Source organism: Typopeltis vanoorti, chromosome 5, assembly GCF_054136105.1.
Source record: "Typopeltis vanoorti isolate ZY-2024b chromosome 5, IOZ_Tvanoo_1.0, whole genome shotgun sequence".
NCBI lineage: Eukaryota > Metazoa > Arthropoda > Arachnida > Uropygi > Thelyphonidae > Typopeltis > Typopeltis vanoorti.
The window spans coordinates 130,290,121-130,303,343 of record NC_143553.1 but is presented as its reverse complement, the minus strand read 5'-3'; the positions used below and the strand labels follow the sequence as shown (position 1 = coordinate 130,303,343).

General features: G+C 37.5%; 1 protein-coding gene across 1 annotated transcript in view; it reads left to right on the top strand.

Annotated features, from left to right (window-relative positions):
- Positions 1–13,223, top strand: part of LOC150106813 (WD repeat-containing protein 91) — a 324,316-nt gene that overhangs the window by 138,212 nt on the left and 172,881 nt on the right. The window contains exon 7 of the mRNA XM_090392727.1: positions 3,932–4,053. Coding sequence (XP_090248853.1) covers positions 3,932–4,053 — 122 coding nt within the window. The remainder of the gene's footprint in view (positions 1–3,931; positions 4,054–13,223) is intronic.

The following is a 13,223-nucleotide window of genomic DNA, read 5'->3' as shown; positions in this document are numbered from 1 at the left end:
CCAGTCTTGGGCGTGGACAAAAGGGTTTTTCCTCCAGTTTATCTGGGGTTTTATCAGGAACGACAGGATCATATGAATGAATCTCTCTCTTCTGCTGCACAGCAGAAGAGAGAGATGAATTCTGGAACGTGCTAGATGAAGAAAACGAGATGGTGATTGTCGGAGGAGACTTGAACAGACACATAGGGAGACAGAATAGGGACTGTGAAAGGGTGCATGGTGGCCATGGAGTGGAAATGATGAGCCAGGAAGGAGAGAGGATTTTGGCCTTCGCAGTAGCATTTGATCTGGCAATTGTGAACTCCTTTTTCTGTAAGAGGGAAGAGCATTTGATAACATTTAGAAGTGGCAACAACAGTTCACAAATTAACTACATTTTGACTAGAAGAAAACATCTTAAGGCAGTAACAAATTGTAAGGTAATCCCAACAGATCAAGTGGTGCAGCAAAACCAGCTGCTGTGCGCAGACTTTAAAATAAATTCGAAGATAAGAACCTTTGGAAGCCATGGGAGGATTTTAATCAATAAAGTTGATTAAAAGAAGAGAGTGTGAGGAACAGTTTTAGAGAGAAGGTGTCAGAGAGGATTTCGGATGAACTAGAAAGTGTACAAGATTGGTGGAGGCATAATTCAAAAGCAATTCTGAGTTGTGAGGTTCTTGGTGAAACATGCGGAAAGATTAGAGAGCAGAAGGAGGTTTGGTGGTGGAATAATAATGTACAAGAAGCAGTGACGGCTAAGAGGAAGGCAAAGCAGAAGTGGGACGAGTCAAGAGTGGAAGAGGACAGAGGAGTATAGAGAGAGAAAAAGCGAGAAGCCAAGAGAGTTGTTGCACAGGCGAAGGCCATGGCATATCAAGACATTTATGATCAATTAGAAACAAAGGAAGGACAGAAAAAGAGTTATAGATTGGCAAAATGTAGAAATAAGGTATCAAAGGACATCATACAAGTGAGGCAGATCAAAGACTGCAGGAAGGGTATTAAGGAAGGATGTAGATATAAGAAACAGATGGAGAATATACTTTGAAGGGATTTTGAATGAAGAAAATGCAAGGATGGGAGAAGATGGGAGCCTTACGAGGGGATGGTGCAGAACATTAGTAGAGTGGAAGTGAAGGAGGCCATAAACAGGATGAAGAATGGAAAACTAAGTGGCCCCCCCTCACAGGATCCCAGTGGAGGCATGGAAGGCACTGGGGGAAGAGGGAATTGACCTGCTGTGGGACCTGGTAATAAACGTTTGTCAACAGGAAAATATACCCGAGGAATGGAGGGAAAGTATTCTTGTCCCCATCTACAAGAGTAAAAGGGATGCACAAGACTGTAAGAATTAAAGAGGAATAAAGTTGATGTCCCACACAATGAAAATCCTAGAAAGGGTTCTTGATGGAAGACTGAGGAAAGAGGTGGAGATTGCAAAGGAGCAATTTGGCTTCATGCCTGGTCGATCGACGACACATACTATCTTTGGGTTACAACAGATGATGGAAAGGTTTCGAGAGAAGCAACGGGAGCTACATCTGGTATTTATTGATCTGGAGAAAGCGTATAATAGAGTGCCAAGGCAAGAAGTCTGGAGGTGTCTGAGGGAGAAGGTACCAGAGAAACATGTCAGGCTGGTGCAGGAGATGTACAGAAATGTGAGGACAGTTTGGAGAAGAGAGTTTGGACCTGTCTGGGAGAAACAGAAAGTTTTCCAGTGACATTTGGCTTGCATCAAGGATCAGCATTAAGTCCATTCCCGTTTAATATTGTGATGGAGGAGGTGAGAGAAGACTCGCCTTGGACTATGTTGTATGCAGATGACATCGTGCTGTATGCAGAAACAAGAGAAGTGACAGCTAAACTGGAAAGTACTGGAAGAGAGAGAGGTATGAGACTGAGCAGAAGTAAGACAAAGTATATGTGTTACAAAGTGGATGGCAGCCAGGAGACGGAGCTGGAAGGAAATGTTCAGGAAGGTCAGTGACTTTAGATACTTAAGTTCAACAACAAAAGAGGATGGTGAGGCTGAGAAGGAAGTGGGATGGAGGAACTGGAGAGAGAGATGGCTGGAGTGCTATCCGATCAATCTAAAAGGCAAAATCTACAAGACAGTAGTGAGACCAGCTATGACGTATGCTATGGAAACTGTGGCCCTGAGGAAAAATAACATCAGCAGGATGGAGGTAGCAGAGATGAAAATTCTTAGGTGGATGTGCAGTGTGACCAGAAAGGGATCGTCTGAGAAATGACTGTAAGAGGAACGGTGAAAGTTACGAACTTAGGAGCAAAGATACAGGAGGCAAGGTTGAGATGGTTAGGTCATGTGATGAGGAGGGAGGAAGAGTATGTGAGAAGAAAGGTCATGCAAATGGATGTGCAGGGGAGGAGGAAGCACGGCAACCAAAGAAGATATGGTGGAGGAGGACTTGAGGATGAACTTGGATGTGGCTACAGCCCAAGACAGGAGGTTGTGGAGAAGACTAACTACAAACAGCGACCTACTTAAGTGGGAAAAACTGCAGAAGAAAAAGATGAAGAATTAGGAAAGAACTTGACATTGTTAGCATATCCAGGAATGTTTTAGGTGGTATGGTCACTTAAACAGAATGGGAGAGAAAGATGAGCAAAACAAGTGTTCTCTGCCAGCTTGTCAGGAAAAAGAACCAGAGATAGACCAAGATATAGGTGGATTGATACAGTAAAATTTGACTTAGAAGACAGAAATATAAGATCTGATAATGTTGGAGTCTCTACAGATAACAAATTAATTTTGAGGAAAATTGTTAATAGGAAGTTAGTAATGATGTAATTTCTTCATGTATTACTATCATATTATCCTGTATACCTCTTGAGAATACATGTCAGATGACCTTGCACTGAACAACCTTCTCCAAACATGTAATTCAAACCATTCGATTGTATATGTCCATCAGGCATATACAAGTCCTTTTTGTCCAACAAATTCATTTCATACATCTATAAACTGCATGCCGTTCCTTGTGCACAATCATATCATGATTCAGTCAGCAATCGTGGCCCTTGTTCACAATTCAATTGTATCATACAGAGGTAGCATACTCGAAATCTTTACTGTTTCATTTTGCTGTTTCACTTCTATCAGCATTTCTTTATCTTCTCTCATTACATATTTTTCACCTCTCAAATCGTTCATGTCTGCCAAAGCAATCAATTCTTTCAGTTCTCCATTCTGCAAACTAATATCTTCACTAATATTCTTTATCTCTTTGCACCTGGAAAACATGCTTTCATCACTTTCTCATTAGGTACACCTGTCATTGAATCTCTGTACAATACCATTTTCCTTATTCCCAGTTTCTTGCTCTTTCATACCTTTCCCATTCACTTTTCTGTCATTTTCTCTTTTCTCTCCTGTGCTACATGCCAATTGTTTCTCCAATCATTTGAACTCCTGTTTTGTCCCATAAGGAATTCAGCATACACACGCTTTTACTCCTCTCACTGTTCTCATGATCCACAGTACCTTCAGGCACTTCTTTTATGTGCTCATACATATTTTGCTCACTATCACTCATTTCTTACATAGTATTCTCCACACTTTCACTGTACTGCTTTGCATCATTAATATTAGTTACTTCACCTGCTTTCGACACAGCTTGCATTTCTTATGCTTGCACACAAAACATTTCTGACATATCCTTGCTTTACTTTTATGTCATAATCTATTCACTCTTGGATATGATTGTGTTGAGCAAACAATATATCACACAAAATCCCATATCTTAAATATTCACTCTTGGAAATGATTGTGTTGAACAAACAATGTATCACACAAAATTCCTTATTGGTGCTATGTGAAACACTTCTTAAATAATGTTGCATATTAAATTTCATAAACAGTTTTTATAATCCTGTTGTAAATAAATTTAAGTGCAAATTTTGTTTTATACTCTTTTTCTATTAGGTGCTAAGTCAACTAAAGGTAAACTTCGATCTCCTAGTGTGCCTTCTCAGGCATCACCAAGTAATAGAGCCCGGCATCAAACAGAACATGATACAACACATAAAACACTTTCTCATGGAAAGGTAGGTAGGTTTGAGTGTTTCTGTGAATATTAATTTATGCATTTAGAATTTGTTATATAGCTTAATTATATCAGCATAAAGCAAACAGTTTGTGTGATACTGAAAAGATGTAACGTACATATTTGTGTATATATGGATTAATCACTGATTCACTTTTTTTAAAAGCTGTAAGATTATTTGATAAAAAAACTTGAACTGAAGTTTTTCTTCATAAAATTAGTATTATAATACAAATGTATATAAAAATTAGGTTTTACTTGAATAAAATTGTGTTTACCTTTCTTGGAATCCTGATATACTTTATGTAAACTGGAATAGAGCAGAACTCCATATTAAGTTGCTATACTGGAAAGTTTTAGCTTTTTAACTTGATAATAATGTAAATAATGTTAACATAATGCTTTATGTTTTAAGCAAAATGTTTGCTAAGTTTCTTGTCTATCCTCTGTGCAAATACTTACATGTAAGTAGAACACAATATAAACATCAGAATTGTATTCCATTCTACTGCAATAAAAATAAAAAATAAATATGTACGTTTCAAGACATAATAGCAAATAAAATCACTGATTTTGACTGCCAGCTGATTATGCACTTAATCCTAAAACATTAGTAATACCATGTTCTTTCTTTATTGCATTAACAGTGCATAGGCTATTAGCAAAATTTTGTTTTGAAGCAGCTCGCATTCTTTAAAAACCAGAGCTGTCTTCTTCATCTTACCTATATAAAGTGAACTCAATGTTCTCTCATTTGAAAAGGTGTGATTTTATTATGACTAGCACTTACAAAGAGGAACTAAAACATTGATAGTTCTAGAACAAAAAGAATACCACTGGTGACCATTTCTGAGAAACTTCTATCATACACAACTTGCTGATATTGTTCAGAGAACCAATCCATCCAACCAGTCTGTTAAGTTTGTTATGTAGTAATCTATCGAATCTTGCAAAGTTCAAGAACATCAGTCTTCCTTATATAACATATTCCATTCACCTTATCATAAAATGTAAATCAATTGCTGAAACAAGACTCTTACACTTCACAAACACATGATCATTGCAAATCCTAAGTCCATTGTTGCAATCCTGTATTCTACATCCACTGTCCAAAAAGAAACCGAAAAATAGAAGGAACTAGTGGCGCCACTTGTTGCATCTTTTTGTTGTCGAAAGCGGCAACCTTTATTAGTGTTGTCAACTGTTTATGACATTTGTTTCATCAGAAGCAGAGTTATAGTGCCAAGATTGACAGTGTGTTTTGACGAGTGGTAGGTTGTCATGATATTCATGACATATTCATGACATGCACAAAGGTGGTTCCAAGGCTGCTGTTGAAAATTACCGGCCAATCAGCATAACAGGAATCATTATCAAGGTCTTAGAGAAAATAGTCAAGAGGAAAATACAAGATTGGATAGAAGAAAATGGGATACTGTATCGGGGACAGCATGGTTTTGTGAAGGGTAGGTCATGCCTCAGTAACTTGCTCACGTATTATAACACAGTGACGGCTGAACTGGATAAGGGTAATGGGTTTACAGTGATTCTGCTGGACCTTGCTAAGGCCTTTGACAGGATACCACATGGAATTCTAATCAGTAAATTGCAGCATATGGGAATGGACATAGGATTGGTGAGATGGATAGGAGGGTGGTTGACGGAGAGATATCAGAGAGTGGTTTACTCAGGAGTAGAGTCCACAAGACGGCCTGTGACTAGTGGTGTACCACAAGGATCTGTTCTTGGACCACTGCTGTTTAATTTGTTCATAAATGATATAGGAAAGGATTTGAGAGGAACAGTTCATTTGTTTGCGGATGATGCGAAGTTGGGTAGGGCAATAGTGAATGCAGATGACGTCAAAATTTTGCAGGATGATTTGGATAGATTGGAGGTCTGGGCTAGGGAGAATGGATGTCAATTTAATGTGGCAAAATGTAAGGTTATGCATTTTGGGGTGAAAAGATGGGAGGCAGTTTACTGCATTGGTGGAACCGTGCTCCAGGAAATTGATGAGGCACGAGATTTAGGAGTGTTGGTGGATAAGGAATTGAAATTTAGGGGACACATTGCAAAAGTGGCCAAATCAGCTCATCAAATCACTTGGTTGCTGAAGAATACGTTGACAAGCAGAGACAAGCAGGTTATTGTTCCTCTGTATCGAGCCTTGATAAGACCTCATCTCGACTACTGTGCTCAGATTTGGTCACCTAGGTTTCTTCTTGATGGGGAGGAGGTGGAGAGGATCCAGAGGCGAGTGACCAAGATGATAGCAGGTCTGTGGAATGAACCGTATGAGAACAGGTTGAGGATTTGTGGGTTGCAAAAATTGGTTGATAGGCGGAGGAGGGGAGATATGATTGAGACATTCAAATTACTGAAGGGTTTCTATAAAATTAATTCAGAAGATATTTTTGAAAACAGGGCTGGTTGTGGTAGGACTAGGGGACATCCATGGAAACTGGGCAAAAGTGTGGTTAGTAAAGGTGTTAGAGCTGGGTTCTTTACTTTTAGAGTGGTGAATGAGTGGAATGCGCTCCCTGAGTCTGTGGTGGATGCTGTGACAGTGAATGAGTAAGGCGAGGTATGATAGATACTGTATGAATGTCGAATAGTTGTGATGAAAATGATTTGGGGTCTCCCTCGATGAGTCTAATGACTCCCTGGAGTTGCCCGTAATAATAATAATATGCAACGAATTCTCGCTAACAATCGCTTCAAATCTTAGAGATAAAACTCGCCATTGACCGTTTGGCCAGGCAGAATGAATTCTTTGTGGATAATGCCCTTGGAATCGTAGGAACAAATCAGCATTGTCTTTACTTTTGACTTCTCGAAGCAACTTTTTTTCGGATGCCCCTCTTCTGGTGATCTTCACTCAGCACTCTGGCACTTTTTCGGGCTCATACTTACTCAAAACACCAGGTTTCGTCGCCAGTAACGATCATTTCAAGGAAGTTTGAGTCTTTTTATGAGCGGTTTTAATGAAGTCCTTGCAGTGCTCAATTCGACACATTTTTTGGTCGTCATCAACTTGTGGGGAACAAATCACAAATTCAATTTACGAAGGCCCAAACTCTTGGTCAAAATGCTGTGCACAGTTGATTTTGGAATCCCCAATTAATCTTCAATCAATCTCACAGACAATTTCGGGGTTTTCTTTGATGAAATCGTGCACTTTTTGGATGTTAACCTCGCTCAGTCCAATTTTTGGACAGCCCAGCTTTTCGTTCTCCTCAAGCGTCTCACAACCACTTTGAAATCACTTAAACCACTCGTGAACTTGAGTATGGGATAAGCATTCATCACTGTATGCTATTTGATGCATTTCGGTAAAACTTTTACCAAGTTTAACACAAAAGTCAATCGCAGCTTTCTGTTTGAAACCTCATTTTCCGACCATTCGTCAAAACAGTCACTCTTGGTACGATAACTCTGCTTCTAATGAAACAAAAAACAGTTGACACTAATAAAGGTTGCCGCTTTCAACAATAAAGATACAACAGGTGGCGCCACTAATTTCTTCCATTTTTGAAAATTTTGGTTTCTTTGTTGACAGAGGGCATATTCTATCAAACTTCTTTAATACCTTATCCACAACTGCAGATATACAGAGATTGGTCTCTAATTGAAACCTGTCCTGGAATGATGCTTGTGAAGTGCTATTATTTTCTCTTTTCGCTCTTTAGGAACTTTTCTGCTATAGAACTTGAAATAACTAGGTCAGAGGCATAGCTTACTCTTTTGCATGTTCCTTTAACAAAAGTGTTATGTATTCCTTGTGGCTTTATTAATATCCGTGCCTATAGTTATATCACCTTTAATTCTATTATTTTCCTCTCCTTCTAGATGTTGTATAACATCATTTACACTTATCTGGTATATACCCTATGATACACAGTTAGTGTTTATTAAATAACTCCACTAAATCCTTTACCATGGTCATTGTTACTATAACTATTCACAGGTGTCACTTTCCATAATTATTCTTCCTCTTTCTTTCCGCATAACAAAAGAATTCTTTTGAATTCTTTTCAGCTTAACTGGCCAGTTCTATCATACTGCACTTCTTCTTTCTTTACCATTCTTGTTACCTTTGTAGCCTGCAATTGCATTCCTTATTCATCTGATTGCCATTGACTGTCTTGCACCTCTAACTAATTATCTTTCTCACACTGCTTGCCTGATTTCACTATTCATCCATTTCACTCCTACTATTTATTTGCTTGACTCTTGGTATGCAGTTGTGCATTGCTTGTTTCATATCCTTCTTAATCAGTTCTCATGCTCTGTCAACCTCTTTTCTCCACAGCTGATTAACTCATAATATTGATGCCATATGACTTTGAAGCTTGTCATAATTACCTATCTCATAATTCCACATACACATCCCTTCTTGACAGCAGCCTTTTCCTCTTTGAACATCTCCGAAACCAGTAACTCATCATCATCATCATCACTCGCCAATCAGTGACAATGTTGATACCTCATTTACAGCCACATCTTGAGAATATTCAACATCCTAAAACCTTGTATTGCTTTCTTCACATGCTGTTTAAGAGAGTTATCCCTCAAACTCAATAAATTTGTTTTCATACACTATCATCCGTCCAATTCATGTGATTAATATTTTCCATTAGGATCACCTTCCTTTTTATATACCAACCAGTTTGTCTAAACATTTCACAATCAGTGCTGTCTACATTCTCTGGTCTATATCAGCACATTATTAGATAAATCATTATCATCATCATCCTCAAATTCCTGTTATGTACCCTTGTGGGGTATACTGTGAATAGGATACGATGATAGTACTGAAGGAAGAGTTTACATTATTACTACCTACCTATCAACAGTTCTTCTCCTCCTATGCATGGAAAGGCTTATGTTGAAAGTACATGTTAATTTATTTTCACGGTATTGATTACAACACAGAATGATAAGAAAATAATATTTATTAATTTATTAGCTGATATTTTGCTGGTATATTATATCCAGCATCTTCATAGCACAAAAACAGTTTGTCACAGTACACAAAACAATTTGGTAAAACAGTGGGAATAGTTTAAAAAAATTGTAACAGAGGACAACACAAGGAACTAAAGTCATAATTAGGTGCCATCTGTGTTGGAAAAAGAGAAAAAACAAGTACTAATTAGATCTATTTTTGGTAAATTTATACAGCCATATTTGTTGAGGTTTGGAATATGTTTTAAAACTGTTGTTGATTCCAGAAACAATCTCTCTGACTTATGACTTCTGTATAGCACTTTTTCTTCTATTTGATCCTGTGTTGAAGGGGTATCCAAGGCATGGTCTGCTACACCCAACTTGCCAGATGTATTTTTTTTATGTTCACCAAGGCAAATGTCAATAGTTCTTCCTGTTGGTCCATAGTAAGACAGGCCACTTCAAATTGCCAATTTGACATGTGGTTTAAATATGGTGCATAGCTGATATTTATTAAGCACTCTAGATATCTTTCCAGATGTGCCTTGGATGTATGGGATGGTAACAGGTTTGCTGTAGTCTTGTGTGATAGGTAATGGAGGGTATTTTGGGGAGCATTTAGTTTTTTTTTTTTAATTCTATGGGGATTATAGCCATTGACTAAGAAAGTGTGATACAAGTTGAGTGAGTTCAGTTGTAAGACATTGTCATTGGAACCGATAGCGCTGTGAATTTTAGTGTATTTAGGATACCATACTGTTGAGCTGGACCATGATGTGATTGTTTGCAGATATCTCCCTGTATGTGTGTGGGTTTTCTATAAACAGAAAAAGATAAGGAACCATCTGGAAGCCATGTGATTAGTGTATCCTAGAAGGGCAGACAGTTATTAGCTACCTGTTCCATTCTGGAGTGGATTTTAGGGTGTTGTTTATTCAAATGCACTAAAAATGTATTCTAGTGTGTCTGGACCATGTGGCCATATAGCAAATACATCATTAACATAGTGTAGCCAGCCAAATCACTGTTTTGAGAGTGGTTGTATTCATCGCTAGCTTTTCCAAGTGTACTATGTAGAAATTGGCTAAACAGAGAAAAGGGGGGGGGGGCATTGCTGTTCCATCTTCTCTTTCCATTCAAAATAACCTGTATGCACTGTAAATTTAAATAGTTCAGATATATTTGGGAGAGGAAGGGGATGTGACTTGAGGAAATCAAGGGATTCAATTAACAGTAACTTTCCTCATGATTATTCTATTATCTACGGTGTCAGATCAAGGCACTTTTAATTGCATCAGTCTACTTACATCTTGGTCTCTTTCCTGCCATCCTGGTATTAAACACCTATTTTGCTAATCTTTACTCTCCCATTCAATTTAAGTGATCATAGCATAACAGAGATCAACTCTGCTTGCACATTCCTGCATTCAGAATTCTAGCAATGTTAATTTCCTTTATAATATGGCTCTCCAGTTTATGCCATCTGTTTACTGTCCTAATTTATCTTGGAATGCTCATCTGTGGCCTACAATCTTTGAACAACTGTTTTATTTCTAACCAAACTCTGAAATCCCTAAATTAAAATTTGTTTGAACACTAGTCTTGTATATAGCTTAACAGTTTAGTGTTTTGACTGATTTCTCTCTCTTATTCCATATAAATTTATTCAGCTGGCTTCCTACCATACTGGCTTTTCTGATTCTGTTGTCTATTTCTATATTTAATTTTTCATCTTCACTAAAAATGTTTTTTGACTTCCTATCATACTGGCTTTTCTATTTCTGTTGTCTATTTCTATATTTAATTTTTCATCTTGACTAAAAATGTTTTTAAATAGCTGAAACGTTTTACTTGTCCTACAGGATATAGTTGGTTTTCAGTGTTCCTCCTATTTTCATAGTTTGTCTTTTTGTTACTGATTTTCATACCAAATTTATTAAGCACTTATTCCATTTAGTTAGGGAATCCTTCCTGCAGACTTGTACTGGTTTCTTTAAGAGGATAACATTATTTGCATAAAGTAAAGAACTGAGTTGAATATCTCCAAATTTGATGTCAGGCCTGACGCTACTTTCCATCATAATGTGATCCATATAAATTTTGAATAGCACAAGAATGTATTACACCCTTCTGTCGCACCTGGTTTATCATCAATCTTCTATCACTTCTAACTGCTGGCTTACACCTTACACCTTAAATATAGATTATGTATTGAACTGCATAATGTTCCATTTTTCTTTACAATTGTAGTGTTTTCTTTTATTTAAAAAAAAAACAACAACTTTCCTGTTGTTACTTTGTCATATCCTTTTTCCACATCTACAAAATGTAAATACAGATTCTTGTTGTATTCCCATGACTTTAACTATTTGTCTTAAATCTGCTGGAGGTTGTAGTCATTTTGGAAATGCTTCATCCTCTCTCTCTCATTCATGAGAGAGGCTGTTCCACAGAACTGAGGTGGATTAGAATGAAAGATGACTGGGTGTTGCAGTTTCTGTGATTTTGCAGTTTGACTCTAAAGTGATGTCGAGCAGCAGTTGCTCAAATTCCTATAGATCTGGCAGAAATGATGAGCATAATGGATTCTAGTTATGCTGAACAGCAGTCATGGAAATATCTGTACCAGGGACACAAAACTAATCTTCGATGAGAAAGTGACGGAAGAGAGTAAGAGACGTCATTAATCAATCAAAAATATTTAGGGAGGTCTTAGGTGCACCACCACCCCAAACAAGAGAGCAGCATTCCAAGATTGGCCAGATTTGGAATTTATACAGATTAAGTAAGTAACTCTTGAGAAAATAAGTACTGTCTTGATTGTAAAGGATGCCAAATTTTTTTGGATGCTGATGGTGCTATAGAAGTGATATGATTATGCCAAGAATGGTTTGGAGTAAGTTGGCATGAGAAGAGAAAGATTTGGTCTCGACTGTTGACCTGAGCATTATGAAAACTAAGTTGAGAAAATCTGAGATTTTTTTTCTCTCCTTTTTTTGTGTAAGAAAACAAGCAAAACTGTTTTGGATGCATTGAAGTTGACTAGGTTATTTTTCACCCCAATCAAGGATACTATGGAGATCAGTGTTCAGTGCATGTAGGGATTGATCTGAGAGATGAAGGCAGCCCATATGATGATAATTTGTTCAGAAGTCCTTGATGCCAGACCTTCTCAGAAGTCTTAGAGATGTTAATGTGCAATGGCACATTTTCTTAATTTCTCAATCTTTCTATGAAATGAATTCAGAAATTCTCAATCTTTCTATGAAATGAATTCAGAGGTGCATGATGTAGGCCAAGAGATATCCTATGGATCTAGATTAGTGAAATCCATATTGGTGATTACTAATTAGATACCAGTTCTCAAGGTATTAGAGGACAAAATTGAGATGAGTGCAGTAGGTTGACAACTTTATGGTAGACATTTATAACCTTTTTTGGGAACTGGCAGTATATGGGCTTATTTCATTTCTGTAGTTTTGATGCCAAGTGAGTACATTTTAGTGTATAGGTGATAAAGAACGTGTTAGTTCAGGAGTACATCTCTTAAGAACAATAGGTGTGATTCCATCAGCACAGACGGCAAGTATTCGAGTTTAATTGACTGCCCTGGTACACTTCTTGGAGACCCACAGTTTAGATATGTTGGAAATTTTGAACAGAGTGAGGAATGAAAGCTTCCATTCCAATATGGATTATTTCTCTAACAAGTATCTGGATCTGAAGAATGAAAAACAGTAGTTTGACCATGGAAGGGAGAAGTAAAAGCCACATAAGTTTTTTCTGAATCCAGTGCGTTCAAGTTTCCATCCACAATGCTTAACTTCTAATGTGCATAAATAATATTTGGAACACTCTGGATATATTCCTTTGTAATTCTGAGTCCATTTTATTTTCCTTTTATAGATATGCTATTTTCACTAAAACTTCACATGCTCCAGTATTTTCTATTTCCACTCTTAGTAGACACAATTCCTTTGCTACTTTCTCTCCTCATTTCACTTTTCTATCTTGCCAGAAAGTTTTATATCCCTCCACTTCTACTCCTAACCAATTCTCACCCAGTTATCTCTGGGCATACTGACTCAGTGTTTCCTTATTTTTGATACTGTTTTTTTACTGTTTTTGATAAAGTCAGTGTGGCAGGATCAAAGAGAGAGAAACTGAAAAGCAAGTTATGAAAGAACAGGAAGTGGATAAAGGTAGCAGTTCTCAACT